The sequence below is a fragment of the Diceros bicornis genome, chromosome 13 (assembly GCF_020826845.1).
Source record: "Diceros bicornis minor isolate mBicDic1 chromosome 13, mDicBic1.mat.cur, whole genome shotgun sequence".
NCBI lineage: Eukaryota > Metazoa > Chordata > Mammalia > Perissodactyla > Rhinocerotidae > Diceros > Diceros bicornis.
The window spans coordinates 30,654,709-30,678,543 of record NC_080752.1 but is presented as its reverse complement, the minus strand read 5'-3'; the positions used below and the strand labels follow the sequence as shown (position 1 = coordinate 30,678,543).

Here is a 23,835-nt window from a genome sequence, read left to right as displayed (position 1 = left end):
ACTTTGAGTGACAAAGAATTAAACAACTAAAATACAGAGTGACAAGCACTATGATGAAATTGCAGCCCAGAGAGGTGAAATAGCTCGCTGAAACTCCCACAGCGAAGTGGAGCAGCTGGGATCTGACCCCAGATATATCTAACTCCAAATCCTGTGCATGCTGTTTCCCGCCTCCCGCAGGGAGAAAGAAGGGGACTGTGGAGTGGGTAGGGTGGGCATGTAACCCAGCCTTGGGGAAAAGCTGCCCACGTTGGATCTGAGTGGATGAATAGGGGTTTCCTGGCAAAGAAGCAGGGCTGGAAAAAGGCTCCTATTGCAGCAACTGGTGTGAAAATACAAAGAGTGGGGGTTCTGGATTAGAAAGCCTGGATTTTAACCTCGCTCCTCCACTTGCGAGCTTTACAATTTTGGACAATTTACTTAATTAAGCTGTGCCTCAGTTTCCTCTACTGTAAAATGAAGAGAATCATAACAGCACCTCCTTCATTGGGTTGATGTGGGAATTAAATGAGATGGTGGATAAAGGGCTTAGAACAGTGTGTGGCACAGAGTAAGCACTCAGTAAATGTTAGCTCCAATGATCTCAGTAGTTGCTCAATGTGATGGACGAGTAATGGAAGGAACGAGGCAATTCCAGGCAGAATGATTCCTCTTGTGCCCAGGGTTGGCCTGGCAGGGCAGGAGACTGAAACACACTGAAATTATTCCCCAGCAGGACTGACGGATGAACTATCCTGCACTTTCCTTGTGGGGAGGGGCCCAGTTATATTCTTAGAGATACATCCCAAGGCTTGGATGACATCCAAAGCCCCCACTGCCCCAAAGCACCTTCACATCTCATAGCTCTTCTCCTCCTAATGACTGTGGAGTGGTGGCAAGAGCCACTCCCATTTTATAAGTAGGGAAACTGAGGCCCAGAGACGTCAAGTGACTTCTATCCCCCTGGGTACTAGAGGCAGAGAGGAACTCCTTACTCCCTGGTCAGTACTCTTTCCAGATAGCCCTCCACACTATCTCAGGAGCAAATCGATACTCAAGACCTCCAGTGGAAGAGTTATGAGATTTCCTACCCCGTCAAAAGCTGTCATGTTCACTAACCATTAGCACCTATCAAGAAAAGGGCCCTTTCAGCTGTCTGAGTGACAGCGAGAATGTATCTGGCTCTGCCTCCGATTTGGGAAGAAAGACTTCCTAGTGAAACGGTTGCAGGCAGGGGATCTGGGGTTTATGAGAAAGAAACACCTGGAAACCAATTCTCTACCCTAATACAGCACTTTCCTGGTACACACAAGGGCAGGGACATACCGGATGTGGATGGCCCTCCTACCTAGTAGACTGCTTGGCCAGCATGGCCACGTAGGTGACCACGAAGCTCTGAAACTTGGCCCGCTGCTCCTCCCATCGATCGTCCACCGAGTAGTAGTTGGGCAGAGGTGCTCCAAACAGGATCTCGCTGCGCAGGAGGGAGCTCTTGAGGTTTTCTGCAGACAGGCCCTCGTCCACGTACCAGTAGAACTCAGGGTGAGTCATGGCCAGCTCTAGGGAGCCTGCAGGGGCAGGGGTGGGGCCCGAGGATTCAGCAGGACAGCTCCCACCTGCCCTCCATCAGCATCATCCTGCCCTCTCACCACCTCACCCCCTTCCTAAGGAGCTGGGAAAGTCCCCCTCGGGCTGCCTCCAACTGTCCCTAATGGGACAGAGGGATGGTTTAGAGAACTCACAGCTGCCCAAGAGGAGCAGCCCCCAGATCTGCTCAGGCAGCTTCCACTAAGTTTACATTTTCATTTCAGCTTGAACCTCACCCAATTCCAAGGCTCAGTCTCTGCAGTCCTATAACTCCACCTTCCCCCTCCAGGCCCTCCTTCATCTACCTAGAACCCTGCCCACATCCCCTTTAAAAGGCACGCCCAAGCCCCGCCCCCACAACCATCTCTGGCCCCGCCCTGTCCTTCCTCAAGTCCCATCCCTAATGCACCTCAAACTAACCCCAACTTGGTCTTCCTTCAACCTCAGCCTCTCCCCTATCTTCCTCTGACCAGATGCCCAGTTCTCTGTAACCACACCCTGGCTTCTCTCTAAAAAATATCACGCCCAAGCCCCAGCCCATGCTTTCTCTGACTCTGGCCACAGCATAACTCCTGGTCTCCCTCAATCCAGGAACGCGCCCAAACCTCCTTCCTTGCCTCCCTCGGTCCTATCTCACACCTAACCCCTGCTCACACGGCCCCCAGGCCTGCCCAGCACTCAACTCCAGCCTGGCTCTGCCTCATAGCCAAGCCCCACCCCCTCCTCCTACAAGCCTCTAAAGTACTGACCCCACCAAGCCCCGCCCCAGCTCATTCAGGACCCTCCCCTTACAAGTCCCACCCAACCTCAGTCTCCATCCCTTACAAGCCCCACCTCTGTCTCCTCCAGGCCGCGTCCCCTACAGGGCTGGCCCCCAGCCACACCCAGGCCTGCTCACCCCGAATGTCTGCCAGGTCCTGGCCCATGCCGTCGTAGTATATCTTGCCGCCCCTCTCAGTGGGAAAGAAGTAGGTCATGAGCGAGCTGGGAGGGGAGCAGTAGGAATAGGAGCCGAGCGGCAGGTCCTTGAGCACTTCATGGGGCTTCCAGCAGAATTCCCGGAAGCCCGGGTGGTCCATGACCTTGCGCTCAATCTCGTGGATTGTGACCAGCCGCTCGCTGGTAAAAATGTTGCGCTCTGCGTCTCCACGTGCTAGGAAGATGAGCTCGATGCGCCAGTGCGCATGCGTCTGGGTGTTGGCGCTCACATAGGAGCGAGAGTAGTCCCAACGCGAGGCGCCCCGGCGAGCACGGCTCTGATTGGCTGCGGCAGCCGCAGGGGGCGGGTCGCTGGGTTGGTGGCGCCCAGTCTCCTCCAGCCCCTGGTTCACCGGGGCTTCACTCTGGTTGGCTGCCACATCTGCCAGGGGCGGGGTCTCGCGCCGAAGACGCCCGCTCCGATTGGCTACTGGCTTCTGGGCGGCTGAGGTGTCCCACGACGGGCCGGGGCCACGCCCCGGGGCCACAGGGACCGCGTGGGAGGCCCTGGCTGCCGGCCGCGAGCGGTTGCCGAGATGCAGCTGCTGCAGCTGCTCTGAGATGAGGCGCTGGAGCGTCTCAGAGGTGAAGTCTGCCAAGTCGCGCCGGTTGCGACCCCAGGACCCAAACTGGGACTTGAGCGCCAGCGCCAGGGCATCGAAACGCTGGGAGGCCTCGTGGTTGCGGATCTCAAAGGCGTTGTAGGAGATGTCAATGTCCAGCGGCGGGTAGTAGAGGAACATGAAGGCTGACAGGGCCATGGGGATGCTACAGCCCAGGAAGAGCACCAGCCCCGCACAGCACGGATTGGTGAAGGCCCAGCCCAGGGTACTCCAGAAGCCCGAGGCTGGGGGCCGGGAGGGCAAGGTCCAGTGCCGCCAGCAACACTGCCCCCCTGCCCCAGCTTGGGGCCCCAGCCTCTGGGCCCTCCTGAAGGCCTCACCCATTGCTTCCTCCTCCTCTTCTTGCTCCTCGTCCAGCCACACATCCTGCAGCAAGGGGTCATCCTCTGAGTCCATAGCCTACAGGAGAGGGAGAGGGTCAGCAGGCTGGAGAGGGGGAGAGGATGGTGCCCTGTGGCTGCAGTCCCCCAGTGCTGGGTATTAACCCTGCCCACTCATAACCAAGTGTGAATACTACAATGGAATTGCACCAAGCAGGCATTCAACCCAACTGAATTCAACCACACGTGCACAAAACAGAAAGAAAAAGCCCTATTATTTGCCCACCACCTCCCCTAACTAGATTGTAGCTTTCAAGGCCACAGAAAAAGGAGATTCTTAGCTCATTTGCACCCAGAAGAGATATTCCTCCCCATGTAAGGGATATTCAAGGGAAATTTTGACTGCGCATGATTTCCCAATTTTTGTTACATTCTCTGATTTCAGAACTCAAGGCCAACGTGAGGTGTGACTCCACTGCAACCACTTTTATTTAATGAACAACTATAAAGTACCTTCCAGAAGTACCAGGGTGGAAGGTAAAGAACACGATCTTTGGAATCAGATGGACCCTGGTTTGGGTCCCGGTAGCGTGAACATTGGCAAGGTAGTGAACCTCTCTGAACCTCAGAGTCTTCGTCTATAAAATAGAGGTGGCCATTCCTGCCTCACACGATTGTGGCGAGGGTCAAGGGTGGAAGCACTCTGCAGTCTGTGTAGTACATTAGTTATTATCTGCCGCATAAATAGATTTCTTTGCTCCCCTCTAGGGACTGTAATGTGCTCAGCCATTGCCCATGTGGCTGTGCCAGGACTGCTGCCTGTCATGACTCTCCTCAAGAACTCTCAGTAGTTCCCCACCCCCTCTTTGGGACGCTGCAGCTGCAGCCACTGTTTGTCGGGCCCAGACCACTTAACATGCAGCTCAGCAAAGTCAAACCTTTGGGCATGGGCAGGGGTCAGGCATCTGTCTCCCCAAGATTTGGGCACAAGCAGCAGGAGGGCCCAGTAGGACCGGGCAGGGCTGGGCAGCCTGAGGACTCCAGCAGGGTGGCCTGAAGGCAGGAGGTCCCCTGGCATCCCCGGGCCTGGCCTGTCCCCCTTGTCTCTTTGGACAGAGAGAGATTCATTACCCAGTTAGACACCAGGCAGTGAGAGGAGGGAGCTAATTATGCCAGAGCCGGCTAATTAATGCTGCCTTTCTTATTAACATTCTCTAGAGTGCTCCATTTCAGTTAGACGGTCTGTCCGGGAAGAGGGGGCTGCCATCAGCCCAGAGAAAGTGAGGAAGAGAGGGCAAGAGGAAGGAGGGAAACAGAGACAGAGAGACAGAATGCAGAAGAGATCAGCGACAGAGACAGATGGAAAGAGGAGAGACAGAGGGGAGAGAGGAATTGGGTGGGGGCAGAGATGCAAATAGGGAAACGAAAGAGAGAAAGGGCAAGAGTGAGCAAGGGGTGCTGACGGTGGTTGGGAGAGGAGGGGGCACAGCAGAAGACTTGAGAGGGACAGAGGCCTGGAAGGGGTGGGAACTGCTCCTGTAACATGCAAGATTCCTGTCAATGAGATAATTAAACTCCCGTTTATGATGCCGTAAAGCGAGTCTGCCGCTAACTGCTCTGAGGCCCAATTTGTATTCGCAGAAACTCCTGCAAGTGAACTAAAGGCGGCTCAGACTCACCCCATCTCCAAATGGCAAAACCAAGTCTGCACGTGGAGGTGGGGGCGTGTGGGAGCCGCGCCCCATCCCAGCCACTGCAGGAGGAAGCTGATGGTAATACGGTGGAGAGGGGCAGGGGCCACTTTTGTATTTTTCCTGGGGACTAAGTCCATCCACCCTGTCCCCAGCCTCAGCTTGCCCTTTGGGGTGTACAGTTCACAATGTGTGGGTGTGTGAGGTCAAAGCCCAGGATTCTGGGTCACAGCAGCACTGCTTGGGTGATTTGGGGGCCCCTCTATCCACTGCTACTCCACTAGGAATGCCATTCCCTTCCCCGGGCATCCAAATCTAAAGAATCTTTCAAGCCCTTGTTCAAGTGTCACCTCTGCCAAGAAGCCTTCCCAGATCTGACCTCCCCTCCCCACCAGCTGCTTGTCTAAGCTGCTCACCACGCTTTGGGGTAAAAATTACTTAGAGACAGAAAAGGTGGGGCAGTGTAGCAGAATGTTAAGAGCTATGGCTTTGGAGGCACACAGACTTGGGTGCCAATCTCAGCTGTACAACTTAGGGCAGGCAGTGTAAGCTTTCTGAGCCTCAATCTTCCCATCTGCAAAACGAGGCTAACAGGACTCCCCACAGAGGTGGTCAGCGGGCTGCCCACAGTGCCTGGTGGGTATAAGTGCTTGGGGAACGACCTGTACTGTTTTTTATACTCCGCTTCTCCTTAAAGGCTGTGAACTCCAAAAAGAGCCACGTGCATTGTATTTGCCAAGGATGCCCTCGACAATATCTCCCATCTCACATGCTTTTCTCATGATGTGACTTTGAGACTTCTCCCATCAAGAAGTAATGTCTGCATTCCTTCCCCGTGAATCCAGGTGGGCTTGTGAGCACAGCAGAAGCGGTGCTCTGTGACTCTGGAGGCTAGGTAATAAAGGGCGAGGCAGCGTCCACCTGGCTCCCTTGAGACACTCCTCCTTGGAACCCAGCCACCTGCGGTGAGGAAGCCCAAACGAACCCGTGCGGAGAGACCACACATAGGAGCTCCTGCCAACAACCTGGCTGACAGCCAGCATCAACCACCGGACATGTGGGTGAAGATGCCTCCGGATGATTCTGGCCTCCAGGTCATTGAGTAACCCCTAGCCTGCAAGTCTTCACACTGAGGCCCAGATCCTGTGGAGCAGAGCTAAGCCACCCTCACCTGTGCCCTGTCCTGACCCACGGAGTCCCTGAGCATAACACATTGGTTGTCACACATCAGTAAGTTTTGGGATAGTTTGTTACAGGCAATAGTAACTGGCATAAGGGCAAGAGAGCCTGTCCTGTATGTGTGACTCTGCGCCCTGCAGGCAGCATTTGCTGGATTTAAGTGACCAGAAAATTGGGCACGGCCATTCCTCCTCCCAGTGAGAGCTCCACAGCTGTGGACATGAACTCCAAGGGGTCAGAGACTTGGCTGTCGTGTTGCCTGCTGGGTTCCCGTGGCCTGAAATACTCCTGGAGGGGGTCACTGCTTAGCAGATATTTACTGAATGAAGGAAGGAAAAGGAATCTCTAAAGAATCTGGGTTAGATATTAGATAGAACTTTCCCCTGGACAGAGGACAGTTAGACACTAAACAATACAAGAGTATGGCAGAGAGTATGGTTTCTTCTGCGTGGGGTGGGAAGGATCTTGGAGAGTGTGAAATGGACGAGCGGGAAGTGGACTTGATGGGCTCTTTGTCTGTCACCCCCCTCCCCACCCTATTCCCGCCTTCTCAGTCCACCCCTGAAAAGCAAAGCTGCCATGTGGGAAGTCACACCAGACAGGTGCCCCCAACTTTCTGTGTGGCCCTGGGCATGCCCCGGCCCCTCTTGGTGCCCTGTCTCCCTCATCTGGCAGTGGGATGGTAAAATCCCAGGTGCCCCCAGCTGTGACACCCCCGGAATCTCTGAGAAGCCCTAGTCTGCAGGCCAAAGAGTGTGGGTGGGATCTGAGAGATGCCACCAAACTGAGGGAGGCCCGGCTGGCAGGTGGAGTCTGACACCAATGCCTCAGCCAGCAACCACCTCCCCAGGCCCCCCCATGAGATGGGCAGCAAATTGCAAATCTGTTTTCCTTTCTCAAATGACGGGAATTGATTAGCTTAGTGAAGAGCTCCAGCTGCTCCGTGGAAGGGAGCTAAGGGTGGCCCCTTGGGTACCTGTCATTGGCTCAGGCGAAGAGCCCGCAGTAGGACTGTGATCACAGGGGACTGAGATCATGCCTTCTGATCTCCCATTAGGGGGGGCCCTTGGAGTGCACTTCTCCTGCTCAGTGAGCAACGGGCTCTCTCCCTCTCTCCCCCTCTCCATCTCTGTCTCTGTCACGCACACGCATACACTCAGAGGTGGTCAACATTAAACTCTGGGCCTCCCAGGGACCCATGAACCAAGGTGGACACACATCCACGGAACAAGGTCTCTCTCCTCTTGGGAAAAGCAAGTGGGGCAGCTGCCTAAAAGGGCACAGCAGACCCTGGGGACCCTTGGAAGGAAGAACCTGGCCCAGTTTCAAGGGCCAGGCTTGGGGCAACCCAAAGCCACATTTGCAGCATAATCCCAGTTTTATAACAGAAAAAAAAATCCACATATATATATGCATTTTTTAAAAACCCATTAACAGCAGTTATCTCTGGAAGGATTATGGGTGATTTTTATTTTCTCCTGTATACTTGTATATTTCCAATTTTTCTGCAATGATCAGGTACAGCCTTACTTTTAGAACCAAAAATAAATGTTATTTAAAAATAGAATGTGTGTATGTGTGTGGAAGGGATTTTGCTAACAGCCTTCAAGTCTTTGAGGAGTTGCTATAATAGGCAGGAGGGGGGGTTCTGTCCTCCAAGGAGAGAAAACAAGGAGAGTTGACTCAACTTGCAGCAGGAGAGATCCTGGTTAGAAAGCAGAAGGACCTGGGGAGAGAGGGAGTTGGCAGACACCCAATGGGTGAATGAGTGTGGACTCTCCTATTCCCCTGAGATGGAGAGAGGGGTCTTTAAAATGAGCAGGAAGTAGATCATGGCCCCATGGTCCCATTGGACCCAGAAGGGACCGAGAGCACAGCTAGTCCAACTCCCTCATTTTACAGATAGGAAATTGAGACCCAGTGAAGACAGGGACTTACCCTAGGCCATATTTCAGTGGCAGAGCCCAGGACCCGTGGCCCGTAGGAGTGCTCGCTCTGCTCCATCACCAGATTCGGGGGGGAAGTTTTTGGCAGCCTCAGGGAACAACTGGACCTGGAGAAGATGACACGTGGACCCCAAGAGCCAAAATAGGGGAGCTATTTTTAAGGCCTAAGGAAAGAGGCGTTCTTCAAGTCACAAGCCAGATGGACGTCCCCATCTGGACAGAATGGGGCTCAAAGACGCCCCCAGCCCCCCACCAGGTCTCGCCCTTCTTCTGAGCAGCTCAGGGATGTGGCCTCATGCGGGAGCATGCCTGCAGCCCCGTTTACAACCTCCCTCCTCCTGGCGAAGGATGACAGACCCCTTTCTTCTTCATTCCCCTATCCCAGCCAGACTATTAAAATGTAATCAAAAAATCACATTAGACATGCAGATTCGACTTAAAATACCTATATGTATATATAATTTAACGGCAATTAGGAGCTAATCAGCTTTTCTTCTTGTTGGGGTGTTTTGCCTCCCTGGTTCAGCTCTGGTCTTTGGAAACATCTTGGGGTCTTTGATTCTCCCACCCATGGGCTGAGAGATTCGGGCAGCGTTCAAAATGAGATATGTTGAGTGGAACAGCTCTGTTTACCCCTGATATGTTGAAGTGGGGACATTCTTCACTTCCTGGTTATGGGTCCGCGCCTTTGGTGAATTCGGCTCATCTGAGGCGGAGAAGGGAGGAAAGGAGAGAGGGCTCGGCCCCTCCTAGGCATCACTGTTCTAAGTCCTAATACCCCATCTTCTGAGAGTCTGCCACCCTCCAGATGCCCCGGCTTTGTGCCTGCCATCCAGAGTCCCAAGCCCCCTTCTCTGAGATGGAGACCTGGGAACTCCATCTCAGGCCAGGATGCTACAGAAGCATTGGAGACATGGTGGTAAAACCAGGGCAAAATCTCACAGATGGGGTGAAGCTATAAGTCCCACTAGCTCAATGCAGAAACTCTGACACCTGTTAAGATAATCATAACATAATAATTACCTGTTATGTTAGAACATGTACAAGTTCTCTACCCACCTTCTCTCATATTTACATTAGCTCTGCAAGGGAAGCATTATGGATGTCCTCATTTTACCAAAGAATAAATAGAGAGGTTAAGTGACTCCCTTGTGGCCACACAGCTATTAAGAGGTAGAACTAGAGTTTGAACCTCAGGTCTACCAACTCCAAAGCCCACCTCTTCTCTTCCTTCCAGGCAGCCCTTGAGTTTCTTGAGAGTGGAGATGTCAGTACCCCATGAAGAAACCCACCGCCCTTTAGCAAGCCTGCACCATCCCCACAAGACCCGAAATCACCCAGGCTTTGACAGTTCTCCTCTCAAAAGGTGACAGCTCAAGACACGATGTAAAGGAAGTCTCCACCAGTCTTGGGAGCCTGGCCTTCCCTTCAAAGGGGGCGTGGGTGTGATGGTTAATTTCGTGTGGCTGGCCCACGGGATGCCCAGATATTTGACCAAACATAATTCTGGGTGTGGAGACTGAGTAAAGCAAGTTGCCCTCGCTAGTGTGGGCCTCATCCAATCGATTGAAGACCTGAACAGAATCAAAAGGCTGAATGAGAGGGAACTCTCTCTGCTGACTGCTAGAGCTGGGGCATTGGTCTTTCCCAGCCTTCAGACTCGGACTGAAACCTTGGCTCTTCCTGAGTCTCGAGCCTGCTGGCTTTGGACAGGAACTTATGTCATTGGCTCTCCTGGTTCTCAGGCATTTGGGCACAGACAGACACTACACCATCGGCTCTCCTGGGTCTCCAGCTGGCCAACTGCAGCCCTGGGGACTTCTCAGCCTCCATAATCACGTGACCCAATTCCTCATAATCAATCTATCTATCTATATCTATCATCTCTCTATCTCCTATTGGTTCTGTTTCTCTGGAGAACCCTGACCAATACGATTTCCTCAGGGGGAAAGTAGGGGTGAAGCAGGGAGCCCCATCCTAGCATCTGGATCCTAGGGCCCTCCTAGAGTTTTCTCTCAAGAAGCCCCAAGTCCTACCCAGAAGCTCAAATGAAAATGGCAGCAGAGCCAGGGAACACTCTCCACATCTGCAGAGGAAGGAACATGGCTGGGTGACTTTCAGTACTTGTCTGGGCCCTTCTCCCGGCAAGAAGATCCTAAGTCCCCCACCGCATCCTCCCTGCCCCAGCCCTGAGGAAACTTGGCTCTGCGGCTGCAGCTGAAGCCGGCGCCCGCATCTTCCCCCCATCAGACCTGCTGCTCCCGAGAAACACCATCCTCGTCGGCTAAATTTGCCAGCAGAGGGCAGGAAATTCAGAGGGAGGCACATGACCACTCCTTCCCCCAAAGAAAATCTGGGTTTATTTATTGGGATCCCAGGTGCAGTGGGAGAGGGAAGGGAGTTGGGGCGGCGGGGGGCTCTGTGGTGAGCCTGTCCCGGCCCCTTATTTCTCAGAGAAGGCTGGCTGCGGAGATGGAGCGCGTGAAGGATGGCTGGCCTGCCCGGGCTGGCAGCTGGTGAGGAAACTGTGGGCACTGACTCATACACCCAACAGCTCCATATAAATCAGGCAAACAAGCTTAGCTCTGGTCAATACGTCACCCAGGGAAAAGTCCCAGCCGGCACCAGAGGAACCCAACATTAATGGTCACAACAGCCACTGTCACTATCCCCCTGTCTGTGCCCTCTCTCTAATGGGCTCAAGGGGGCAGAACTGGTCCCCCAAACGAAGAGGGATATCAGGTACTGAGAGCACAAGGGCCGGATCTTCCCAGGGGGAGGGGAGATAAGCACAGACTTTGCATTCCGAGAGACCTGGGTGCAAACTCTGGCTCTGCGGCTAGCTGGGCGCCTTGGGCAAGTCTCAGTTTCCTCATTTGTAAAGTGGGGATGGGGATACCCAGCTTGCTGAGTCACAGCAGCCAGTATGTCATTATAAGCTTCTCAGATGGGAAGAGTCCCAAATCTGGCCCCTGCTCGGGGGCAGGTCTATGGTCAGCCAGAGCTGACTCTTTTATTATCTTCCACAGAGGCCCTCGGACTTGGATGTGGATCAGTCACCGGGCGCACTTGTTAAAATGCAAACTCCTGGGCCAGACACCAGATCCCATCCATCAGACTCTCAGGGTGTGGGGCCCGGGAATCTGTATTTACACCACCTCCCCAGGAGATTCCGCAGCTGGCGCTCTGGGACCATTCTTTGAAAGATCCCACTGCCCTGGGCACCCTCCCCAGTCCCCAGTGGCCTCTTCCTGGTAATCTAGCCTTTGGCCTTCCCCAGCTGGGGCTCACACCTGCAGTCTTGTACCGCCTCCTGGCTCAGAGGATGGACTCAGCCTCCTGGACCTCTGACCAGGTCTTGCTCCTCAAAGCACCTCTTCCTCCAGCCATGGGGAGGGAAGAAATGATGGCATTTGGGCCCAAAACAGGACTTTATGGCCAGAGAGGGGGACACAGACAGGCTGCCCACATCTGCCAACTGGATCTTCCTGGTGGGGCCAGGCAGCGAAAGAAAATAGAAGGCCAAGCCGGCCCCGTGGCATAGCAGTTAAGTGCGCGCGCTCCACTGCTGGCGGCCCGGGTTCGGATCCCGGGCACTCGCTGATGCACCACTTGTCAGGCCATGCTGTGGCGGCGTCCCATATAAAGCAGAGGAAGATGGGCACGGATGTTAGCCCAGGGCCAGTCTTCCTCAGCAAAAAGAGGAGGATTGGCATGGATGATAGCTCAGGGCTGATCTTCCCCCCACACACACAAAAAATAGAAGGCCAAGGGTTTACTATCCACCACACCCCACGCAAGGGGCTTGGGTGGGCCGTCTCCCATCCACTGAGCACTGCTGTGTGCCCAGCACTAGGCACTTCACTTATTTGCGTCGTCTCTGATCCAGCCTCAGCTCTACCAGGCAGCTCGCAGGAGCGGGGCTGGGATCTAAGCCTCTGCAGGCCAGCATCAGAGCCCATCCGTTTAGCCACAAGGCTCTACTGCCAAAAGGAATTTCACCCTGCTGACACACTCTTGCCCCTCTCTCTCCACCCCTTTCCGCTTGCACAACTCAGGCCCACGACCCAGGCCCGTCAGCCCTGGCTCCTGGTACCCGCCAAGCAGCCTCGGTATCTCTGAGGAAAAGGCAGTAAAAACTTAATAAAACCAGCAACACTTACAGAGCCAGGGAAATACAGCCAGGCCCCCAGACGTCCCTTGCCTGAAGGGTCAGAAGGTTCCTGAAAACCCTCATGGCTCTCCTTGGTCAACCTGTCCAGGCCACCCCCTCCACCACCCTCCCCACCCTCAGTCCCAAGTCCTGGCCGCTGCCTCCAGTTCCGTGTGAGCCCAGAGAACCCACTGGGCCCAGCAGCCAGTCAGTTCCCCAGCCCCCAGACCGCTGGGTTAGTAAAACATAGAAAGATCCCCACAAAATATGACCAATAACCACGGCAATAAAAGCCAAATTGGATTCCTTCCTGGCTGATGAGCTCAGGGCCCTTCTCTCTCTCTGAGACCTGATTAACAAGTATGTAAAACAATTCCGCTGGCATCTCTGGCTCCAGCCAAAGCCAGCTCTTTCTGGAGCTCAAGCTCAGGGGCAAGGGAGGTGGCAGAAGCAGGGGACGGGTACTCAGGGCAGCAGAAGTGGCCCTGGGGGCTGGGAATAGGGACCTGCCCTGCCACTGGCCTGCTGTGGTACCCAGAACAAGTCATTTAACATCTCTGGATGGCTGGTCCCCCATCTGTCAGATGGTGGGTGGGAAGAGATACTCTCTACACCCTCCGCCTCTGATTCTCAGCTGCTGCCAAAGAGGGGGAGGCAGAGAAAGGGAAGTGGGCTCCCCTCTAACCCTCTTCAGAAGCTATTGTATAAGGCGGGGGGCACGCAGGGTGGGTCCTGCTGTAATGTCATGCCAAGCAGCAGGAACCGCCAAATAGCCCGTGCTGGGTGCCATCAGCTCCGCTGGGACCCAGTAGGTGACTGTGTGCCGGTTCTTAGCTCTGGGGAAAGCTTCGGAGACCACTATCCCTCCCCTGCCCCAGCACACCCAGACCACATCTGTGGGTCCAGGGACATTGCAAGGCTCTTCTTGGTCCCATACCACAAAAGAGAAGCCTGAGGGTAAATTGGAAGCTAAAACACAAAAAGGCACATTGTGCAATGTGCCCAAACGCACTACAGGGCCACCCTGACTGGGTGGGGATGGAGCTCTGGGAAGGGGCTGTACCCCCAGCCTTGCTGCCTGGAAAGAAGGTGAGAAACTTTAGGGCAAATCTCTCCCCCGCGAGAACTCCTGCGGGGCGGGCTCGTGGAGGGTGAAGAAGGCCAGCAGAAAAAAGCAGAGCAAGGAGATGCTGGAGGCTGCTCAGGGCCCCGTCCCCAAGCCAGAGCCATTTCTCTTCCTGTCCTTGATCCGCTCATCCGGGGGACTGAATGATACCGCATCTATGCAGCAATTTACAGCCTGCAGATCATTTTCGTATAGGTTTTCTAGGCTCAGGAATTATTTTCAATTTGCAAACAGGAAGACTGAGGCTAAAAGAAGTAAAGGGATTTATTTGAACCTGATTTCTCAGAAGCTGAGTGCTCTGCTCACTATATTAGATTTTATTTGTGTCTTCCACGAAAAATCCCAGCATTCTCGCGTCAGCCTCCCAACCCCCGATGGCGTGCACATGCTCACACTCAAGTACACATGCGCACACACACACACTCTCAGTGTCTGCCCCCCGAGTCATTCTGGCCACAGTCTAGGCACAGCCCTGCCTGTGTGGGAGGCCCCAAAAAAGGGAGGGGAGCAGAAGCACCAGGGACTGACATCCCACTTCACCATCTTCGGTGTCCAGGTGGAAACGCACCTTCAGTGTCTCCACAGGTCAGTGGCTCTAGGGAAGAGTTTCTGGGCTCTACAGCTGATTGACAGCTCAGGTGTGTATAGTGGGAAGAGGGGGGTCAGTCCAGGAGGTGCACTCAGTACCCTTCTGCACCTGGGGCCAGCACAGGGGCCCCTGAAGGATGATGGGTTCTGACACTGGCCCTCAGCCTCAGCCCACCTTCCATGATGGTGCAGCTGCCTATGGAGATAAGAGTCGAGGGTTGGAGCTGAGCAGCTGGAGCAGAGGGCCCGGGAGGGAGAGCAGATCCCCAAGTGCCACCCTCCCCAACTCTGCTGCCTTTCCCATAAAATGCTTAGGAGACTTAGGGTCCCAAGGAACTAAGAAGTGCTGCTCCTGGCCCAGCGGCCAGGAGAGACCCAATGAATCTACGTGGGCTCAAGAACCCCAGGCCTCTTCCATCCCACTTCCACTCTGCTCAACAGCGCAGTGTAACACTAAGTCTAGTGGGAACTCCCCACCCAACCCTTCCACAATAATGGGCCTCTGTCTCCTATTTGCTTGTGACCTTGGGCAAGTCTTTTCTCCTTCCTGGGCCTCAGTTTACTCTTCTGTCAAAGGGGACAGCTGGACTCAATGAGCTTTCCGGTACCTCCCAGTTCTGTCATTTGGAGTCCCCAAAGGACCAGGACACAGAAGTGTGACAAGAGAGAAGATGGGGTAGCTTAGGGCTGGGGAGCAGCTGGGGAGGTGAAGAGGGTTGCAGAGTTCTCAGGGTGCTGGGGCTGCAGTCTCCATCAGCTTTGTAGCCTCCTGGGTTCCAACCCCTGCTGTGGACAGGAGCCAGAGGATCCCCATGACCTGCAGAATGGGGTGCGGGGGTGATATGCAGTGGGAAGGCAAGGCTCAGGGATTCGGACTCTTTCTCCCCGACCCTGAGGTAAGAGTGTTCCAGGGGACAAGAACAGGACCCTTCTCTTTGTCAGTACTTGGAGTCAGGCCCTGCCAAATCAAGGCCCTGGCTGTCATAGTCCATCAGCCCCATTCATCAATTCTACATTTACCCATTCATTCATTCACTCATTCATTCATTCATTCATTCATCATCTTAATTCATTCACTTGTTGATGCTGGCTATATAAAATAAGGACTTTCTGTTAAAGCATCATCTTAATTTTGTGATGTCTTAAACTCCTTTCCTCCCGAAGGCTCCATGAACCTTCCCACCCCAAATCTATTCTCATGCTGATTAATGGCCAAGAGTGCCTCTTGGCTGACATGTCCCTGTTCATCACAAATTCCTGGCTCTGTTACTCTGGAACCATCTGCCCAACGCCTCTGGAAGACCGGGTCGGAAAGTCGGGAACCCTGGCGAGGAACATGCAGCAGCTACTAGCCTGCACGGCTCTTCACAGCCAGCCTCCTCCCAGCTTCTCTGGTTGAAGAAAGGAAGAAGGGGTTTTCTCCTCCAGCTGCTAACACTTTTCCAAAGCCTGATTTCTCTCCAACTTAGCCTAATGTCTCTCAGGCCTGGATTGCAGAGAGGACTCGAAACCAACATCCCGCCTTTATGAAGTCACAAGATGATGCTTTAAAACCAGCAAATACTTTTCAACCAGCAATTTCGCACATACAATCATGTCCAGAGGGATGCAAGGCCCAGCTGTGTCTACATGGAACGAAAAGGGGAAACATCTGGATGAAAGCCAGAAAAGTCCTGCCAGTCTGCCAGATGTGGCCCACATCTGGACATCTGAAAAGTGATCTGCTCGGTTGCTTGGCAGTCAAGAAGCAAATGGTCAACCCACATCATCCTGTCAACCAGGACACAGCAGAGTCTGTGTGTAAAAATTACCTAGATCACTGAAGGTTCCAAAAGGTATTTTGGTTTCAGTCATGCCCATCCTTAAAGACCCAAATCAAGTTAATATAAAGGCCAATGTGTGGGCCTCGATCACCGTATGGTGGTCGTGCTGATGGCACCGAGGCCAGCCTGCCTGGGGTTGAGTCCTATCTCCATTGCTTACTAGCAAGCTGCCCAGTCTCTCTGTGCTTCACGTTTCTCACCCTTAAAAGGAATAATAATGGTAACTCTCTCATAAAGCAGGTATGAGGATGAAGTGAGATAATACCTATAAAGCTCTAAGTCCAGTGCCTGGCAGGTAGTAAACATTCAAAATATGTTGGCCGTTATTATAATCATCGTTTTCATCAGAGTGATCACCCTGCAGAACTCTCTCAGCAAAGAACATGAGAAATCCTCCAGGACGGTGCAAAGGCCACTGCAGTGGGGGAAAAACACGGACTCCTTCCCAAACATCCCAGGAATATCAGTTCGCCACAACCATCCCAACCTGAGCGCCATTTAAACGGCCTCCCCCAGAGACAAGAAGATCAGCACATTCTCCTTCATGACAGGAGTGGCTTCCAGCTGGCAGTCACGTTTTCTCTATTAACGAGGTTTGGCAAAGGACCATCGTCCAGGTGCCAGTATGTATGTAGGATGCCTCGGGCAGATGGCTGGGCGGGAATGAGTCTTCCCTACCACACCCCCTCTCCCACCAAGACATCAGCTGGGGAGAGCACCGAGGTGTACTGCAGGCACCACCCATGGGACATTCTCCTCCTGACCCTGGAATGACCACTCTCCTGGATCATGTCTCCTGAGCCCCAGAGGTCATCTGGGTCCCTCTTCTACTTCCACTGGGGGACCTAGGCGAGCCACTGCTTATCATCCATCACCTCTGCTCCGGGAAGGAGGTACCAGGGGTGGGGATGGAGACTCTGGTGAGCTCTACGAGGACAAAGACTGAGGTTTTCCCACTTATGCTTGCCCAGTGCCTGGCACAGATTGGAGCTGCTCAGGCAGACACTTGTGAAATGGGGGATTAAAGAGAAGGCTTTTTCTGGTAGAAGAGGTTTAAGTCAGGACATTACTCCCTGGTTCCAAGGAGCATGCCCTGGATGGCATCTGCTGGCATCTAAATCCATGTCAATCCTTCCCATTTCCCCTCCACCTCCTCGTTCCCAATGGCCAAGCTCACTGCATACAGCGAGACTCAAATCTGCCACCCGACGGCCCTTTCCAAATTGCCCGGGCTCCCAGTCTGGTTCCTTCAGAGGAAGGAACAAAGGGAGGAAGTGAGACGCCAGAATCACGGGCATGCCAGGGGGTTCTGCACACCTAGTGGGGTCTCTCCCCTGAGTCCAAGGAGAAACATACCCAGAGCCCACGCTTCAGTAACACCCCCCAGGGACTGGTCCCAGGACCCTGTACCAGGCTTCTCCCTTCCAGGTTTTGGCAGAGACACAGCTTCTACTGGCCCACATGCCAGCAAGTGCGACAAGGTCTGGAGGTGTAATATAAACAGCCCCTGCTGCCCGTCAGCTCCTCCTTTCCCTTGGCTTTGGTTCCAAACCTTCCCCTTCCTCATCCTCAGGGTAAACCTGCCGGCAGGGGCTCTGCGGGGCTCCACGTGCCTCTTTACCAGCTGTGACCTTGGGCAGGTGACTCAACCTCTCTAGCCTCAGGTCCTTCAATTGCAAAGCGTAATAAGAACACCTACCGCCAGGGTTGCTGTGGGGATCACATCCACTAATATACATAAGGCATTTAGCACAGGGCCTGGGACCCGGCACGTGTTCTGTATTTGCTAGTGCTGTTGTTCATGATGATGATGACCTGGGGCAGGTCAGCAGGGTCAGGCTTGATGTCAGGGAGGATGCGGAGGAGAGCACTTGGGCAATGAAAGGCAGTTGCATTTCACCTCTGCACTGGGAAGGGAAGTGTTAGGTTTGCTGCCTGCATTGTTCAACCCCCTTCCCTGGGGCTGTTGGACCCTTCCCACACACTCAAGGAGGCCAGCCTGGCTACATGGCATGCCAGCCTGGGAGTCTGAGATTCAGGCTCTGCCACCAACATGCTATGTGATGCTGGGCAACTCACCCACCCTCTCTGAAGTAACTTCCCAATGTGCAGAGGCCTCTCGCAGCTCTGACCTCTTAGGAAGTTAAATTGTTTTCCATAGTCCAAGCCCCACAGTGGGGCTCCCACCTGAGTCCACATCCCAGGCAGACAGGTTCTGACTCTCACGGTTGAGGTCAGACTCCGAGATGCAGAGGTGAGGCACCCAGTCCCAGCCCCAGCCCAGAAGCCTCAAGTATCCCTCCTGGGAGCCACTGAGACATGCCAGAGCTAAACTCAGTTGACAGTACTGCCCTTCACCCCTGGCCTGGCCAGCAGAGGAATTTACATTCTTTTGAAAACCATCACATAAATGGTTTCTTGACAAAAAATGCTTATTGAATGAATGAATGAATGAATACCAGGAACAATGCAGAGTACTGGGTAAAACAGGGGCTTGCTTCATTCAAATCAAAATCTGACCCCAACTTGGCCTCTTATAGCTGTGTGGCCTTGAGCAAGCCTCTTCACTTCTCTGAACATTGGTTTCCCTAAATATTAAATGGGGATAACAATCCACATGCCAGGAGATGGTTGCAAGGTTGGGATAGTACATGTAAGTGCTTACTACCTAGCACACAGTAGGTACTCAACAAATGGCAGCTATTATTATTGCTATTGTTATTACCAGCCTGCTGTTCCCATTGTAAGCCCATCAGCCTTGTCTGGTGCCCATTTCCAAAGAGCTTTGACTACCACACAGCCATATTAATTGCAGCCCTCCCACTCATGTACCTTCTAGCTGGTGAGGAGCAAGAGAGGCCGTCTGGTCTCTGGGTGGCCAGGCAGGCAGTGAGCTCGCTGGGGGAAGCTCTGCCACCTTCCCTGGACCGGTCCCAGCAGTGTCCATGCCTCTAGCCTTTGTCGAGCAGCTGGAGCATGAGCCACACTGTCTGCCCGTGAAATGCGACTTTTGGAAAACATGCATATTTGTGAGCTGGTGCACGTTTCTATTTCGGGCCGACACTGTTCTCTTTATTTATTTTCCCTGGGCTTTGCGTTTGGAACCCAGCTTGGAAGGGTGTTTTGACAGACTTTGACACCGCTTCCAGCTCCTCTGGCAGGAGACATGCTAGGGTGGGGGAGGGTGGGCAGGTGGAGGAGGATTTCAAATGACAAGCCCTCTCCCTCAGCTAGGACTGACGGACAATTGGCTACCTCTGCCTCACTCTCCCAGCGTTCGATTTCTCCGTATTGGGTGGGGGGAGAAGTATAGGAGAGGTTCAGGTGGGGAAACAATTTCAAAGAGGGGGAAGGGAACTAAGGAGGCCAATCGTTGCGCTTCCAATCAAAATAATGCTAACATCATCACCAACACCAATAATGTCATTATCGCCATTGCTGTCACCACCACCACCATTTCTGGGTGCCTACTTTTATGACTGACGGTGGGCTGGCTGATGGCCCTCAGAAAAACCACCTTATCTTTCAGCATCTCACTTTGCTCATCTGTAAAGGCGATTTTTGCCATACCCAGCTCATGGGGCTGTAAGAAGTGGCTGCTCAGCCAAATGGTAGCGATGACTATCTCCCCTCCCAGCTTCAGATCCTGGCCAGCTGCACACGGACAGCCTACTTGGCCAAGTCTTAGCAACTAGGGGCTGATGGCCAAGCCCCTACTCCCAGGCGGGGCCTCTAAAGCTGTTCTCAGCTAGTCCTTTCTCTGTGTCATTTACAACCAGCCCAGTGTCTGCCTTAAGGGAAGAAGGGTCTTAACTCAGACAACTCCAACTTGCCTTGAATAACCAGGCGAGTGGAAGGGGAGAAGAGGAGACAAGGGAAACGTGTCTATAGTATCAGAGAAAGGGGATTAACCCATAATTCCAAGATTCTGAGGGTCAGGAGATCCAGGTTTTAGTCCCTACTCTTCTATTTATTCGTTCATTCATTTATTCATTCACCAAGCATGCACCAGCAGAACCAGTGGTTCATGCAGAGGATATACTGACAGTAGAATCAATGCCTGTCCCCGTGAAGATGGCACTTCAGCGATGTGACCTCTAGAAAATCACTTGACATCTCTGGTTTTATAAAGGAAGTCATCTGAACATTCCTAGCTCAGGGCACAGGATGACTGCACCCGTGGCGGGTGCTCTGAGGAAGGGGCTAGGTACCATAACCTCTAGGGTTAAAACCACAATTTTCCATCCCACGCACACTAAAATAAAGAGACTCATGAGAGTCAATGTCCCACATTATTAGGGCCAAACAGGGACCCTCGAAGGTCACCTCAACCAGCCCTGTCTTTGCACAGATGGGACACCTGAGGCTCAGAGAAGGGAAGTGATTTGCCCAAGGGACACACTGGGAGTCTGTGGCCAAACTGAGACTAGCAACCAGGTCTCCCCACTTCCACTCCAGGGCTCCTTCCATCACATCATGCTGGGATACTTCCTCTTTCAATACAGTTTCTGGATTTTAAGAGCAACTGCAGGAGAGGTGTCAAAGCGCAAGCCAGGGCATGGGTACCAGATCCTTCAAAATCCCCGGGGTGTTGGGAAACCAGGGAATCCTGATCCCTTGGAGAGACTGTGGGGGATCTGGGGCACCTGGCCCTGGAGATTTTCCAGGGGAGGGGGTAGAAGCTTCTCATGAGGGGGGATCAGACTTCCAAAGAGAGAAGAGTGGGGGGTGGTATCTGCCAGGAGAATGCAGTCAGCTCCCCCTAAGTGTCAGCTGTGCCAGCATCCGAGTAGACTGACTGGGTTAGACCCAAGCTGTGGGAAAATTAGGGAAAGAGTGAAGGCAGCTGGGAAGGTGGGACTGAGAAAGACAAAAAAGGGGGGGGGGTGCAAGATAGACATGGGGGAGGAGAACAGAGCAGGGAAACAAAGAGACAGAAAGTGCAAACAAAGAATGTTGCAGAGAGAGAGCGGTGTGGACCTTGGTTGTAGAAGATTTGTCTAGAGTAAGGTCTGAGGAAGGGGAGCAGGACTTGGGGTGGTGAGCTGAGCAAAATGGACTCTGAGCCTAAAAAACCAAGATTCTGTAAGGCTGGGCTTCTGCCCGCAACTTCCACTGGGCCACAGACTCCTCCCCTGCATTTAGCGTATGTCCTGGTTCCTGCCCAGGTCTGCACTGGGGTGCGGGGGAGTGTTCGCTCTTCAACGCTGCTTTCCCGGAAGTGTGTGTGTGTGCTTGGGAGCCTGAGTGGCTCTGAGTCACTGGGCATCGGGGCGCGCACGGGGTGGTGAGCTCTGGAGTCTGGGGCTTAGTCAGGTGCCCAGAGATAGCAGGACCTGGAGTGAAGACGCTGCCCGGATTGCTGGTACGGGAAGATCTGTTGTCCACGTGCGCATGGGTCTTCCCTCTGTGTGTGGATCGTGTGGACGGTGGGTGTATGTATATTTGCGTGAGTGGACTATGAATCTGCGTGGGGATGGTTTGCAGGTGGTCTGTAGATCTGTGCGAGTCTGCGCGTGGACTGTAGGTCTGAGTGCGTGGGTCGGTGGGCACGCGCGGGGTGCTGTGAGTCTCCAAGGCGGCCTCGAGGCGCTGTCCGCGGTGCTGACCCGGGGTGTGGACGGGAGGGGACCTGCGCCCAGCCCCAGGAGGGAGCGTGGGAAGCTGGCGCAGGCTGTGGAGCAGAGATGGGCGAGGAAAGGAAGCCTTCAAGGAGGCGCATTCCTAGCCCAGCTGCGGGCTCCCGTTGGGAGTTGGGAAAAGTTTTCCCAGCGGCGGGGTTCTCACGGGACTCGGAGCCGCTCGCGACAGGAATCTTCCCCTGACCCTCAGCGCCGCCACTGCCCGGCTGCCCATCCCACCTCCACCCTCACTGGCGTTCTCGGCAGAGCCTGGGGACGCTCTCGCGCTCGGCTTCTATCGCCCGCTCGGTCTGCCCCAGAGCTCCTGCGCGCCCAGCTGGACTTGCAGCCAGGTTAATTTGGCCCCAGGACTCAGGAAACGTCCCGCCGAGAGCACGAGCGCGCTAAGGTAGGGAGTAGATGCAGAGGAGGTCATCAACCTTTTCCCGTCCCCTCCCTCTTGGCCAAGAGTCCGATCTCAGACGGCTTCAGACTGACGCTCAACTTTTATGGAATCAGTCATCCACCCGCGGGGACGAGCAGGGGGCCGGAGGTCTGAAGCCTCCCCGGAGGTGGTAAGCCTTGCCGTTTGTGGACATCCAACTGGCTGGTGCAGACCAAGGGTCCTCGGGCCCCACGGGGAGTTGGTGTGGAGCTGGGGCTCGGCCACGGGGGGCAAGCTCTGGGCTCTGCCCCCCACCAGCCAGCTTTCCTGGGGGGTCGGAAGCCCGCATCCTGGGATAACTGGACAGCGGGAGAACTTCACATACAGCCCCGCGCAGGCCGGGGTGGGGGCGGCGAGAAGGACTTGCCCCCCTCCTCCGAGCAATGCATCCCCCAGCCCCGACCCGGATGGCGCCCAGCGGTTGTCGCACTCACCTCAGCTGGCCAAGTTGAGCTGGCTGAGCCGCGGGCGCGGGAGGGAGGCGCGCCGGAGGGGCCGGGGACTGCGGCCAAAGGGACCTGTCGCCTCGAGAGAGTCGCAGAGAGAAGCTCTTCCGAGCTGCAGGAGGCCGAGATTCCCCGCTCCGCTGCAGAGAGCACAGACCGCGCACAGCCTAGCGCAGATCCCGGTCCCCAGCGCGCAATCCAGAGCACTTGGCGCCGCCGCCGCCTTTTATTAGCCGCCAGCCTTTGTTTGGGTCCTGGCTCCTACCACGGGGGTTGGGGGTGTCCGGGGCAGGCTCTGGAGCCGCGCCGCCCTCCCCAGCCACTGGCGCCTCCGGCCTCCGCGCTGCCAGGTCCCGCGTCAATGGCCAGCGAGAGCCGGCGCTCCGCCGCGCGCTGCTGTCTCTGGATCCCGCCGCCAGGCGCCGCCGTGGCCGCCGGTCCCCCTGCGGGAGCCGCGCGGTGGTACAGCCGGGCTTCCAGCGCCCGCGGGAGGGGGCTTCGAGCGGCGCAGCGACCTCTGGGGGTCAGTTCCCGCCTCTACAAACAGCCCAGGCCGGGCCCTCTGCCCTGCCCTGCCCTGCCCTGCCCCCGAGTTTCCCACGTCTCTCCCTGCCTGCGCCCCTCTCCCGGTCCGCCCAGCCTTGGCAGGTCACCAGCCTCCTGGACGCTCGAGGGCATCCCCGGCTGTCCTCCAGAGGGAGCTGCCAAGCTCAGGCTGCTGGCGCCATCCCTTCCTCCCTCCTCCTTTCACCTCTCTGGCGCCAGAGCCCAGAGCGGTGCCAGCCCCTGGGTCGGCGCATTGCTCCAGCTGCCGCACACGGTCTGCCTGATACCCCTGGCCGGAAGGCCACAAGGAGAAGGGGCTGGGGAGCCAAGGCCAGTGCCTGGCCCATTTCTCTCAACCAGGGCTCAGAGGGCATCGGTATTGGTGTCACCCAAGGAAAGCTAAGGGGGAGGCCTCAAAAGGGGACCAGCCGCCAGCTCCCAGCTGCAGGTTGAGAGGTTTTACTTATGGAAGCCAGGAAGAAGGGAGGCCATTGCCACTGTTGTGTGAGGGGTGAGCCGGATGTTTACCATACATCCTCAGAGTGTGTGCTGAGAGAAGAACAGGGAAGAGAGAGAGATGAAACACAAGCCCTTCCTTCAGGAAGTTCCCAGCTTATGGGAGAATAAGAACACGGGAGAGTCTCAAATGAAACACCAAGCCTCATACACACAGGAGCTCAACCCATGTCCGTTTCCCCAGCCCTTCTTTCTAATAGAGGAAAACTGAGTTGGGAACATCTCCAGCTTCCAGGTGCTGAGTGGAGCTCCTGCTCTGTTTCTCACT

The 23,835-nt window shown here is 54.8% G+C and overlaps 1 protein-coding gene across 2 annotated transcripts in view; it reads right to left on the bottom strand.

Annotated features, from left to right (window-relative positions):
* DISP3 (dispatched RND transporter family member 3) overlaps positions 1 to 22,679 on the bottom strand; it is a 51,609-nt gene extending 28,930 nt beyond the window's left edge. For both annotated transcript variants that reach the window (XM_058552888.1, XM_058552887.1), the window contains exons 1-3: positions 22,494 to 22,679; positions 2,465 to 3,566; positions 1,328 to 1,547 (exon numbers count right to left, since the gene is read on the bottom strand). In XM_058552888.1, the coding sequence (XP_058408871.1) occupies positions 1,328 to 1,547; positions 2,465 to 3,563 (1,319 nt within the window). In that variant the 5' untranslated portion in view covers positions 3,564 to 3,566; positions 22,494 to 22,679. The remainder of the gene's footprint in view (positions 1 to 1,327; positions 1,548 to 2,464; positions 3,567 to 22,493) is intronic.
* Positions 22,680 to 23,835: the final 1,156 nt, after the last annotated feature.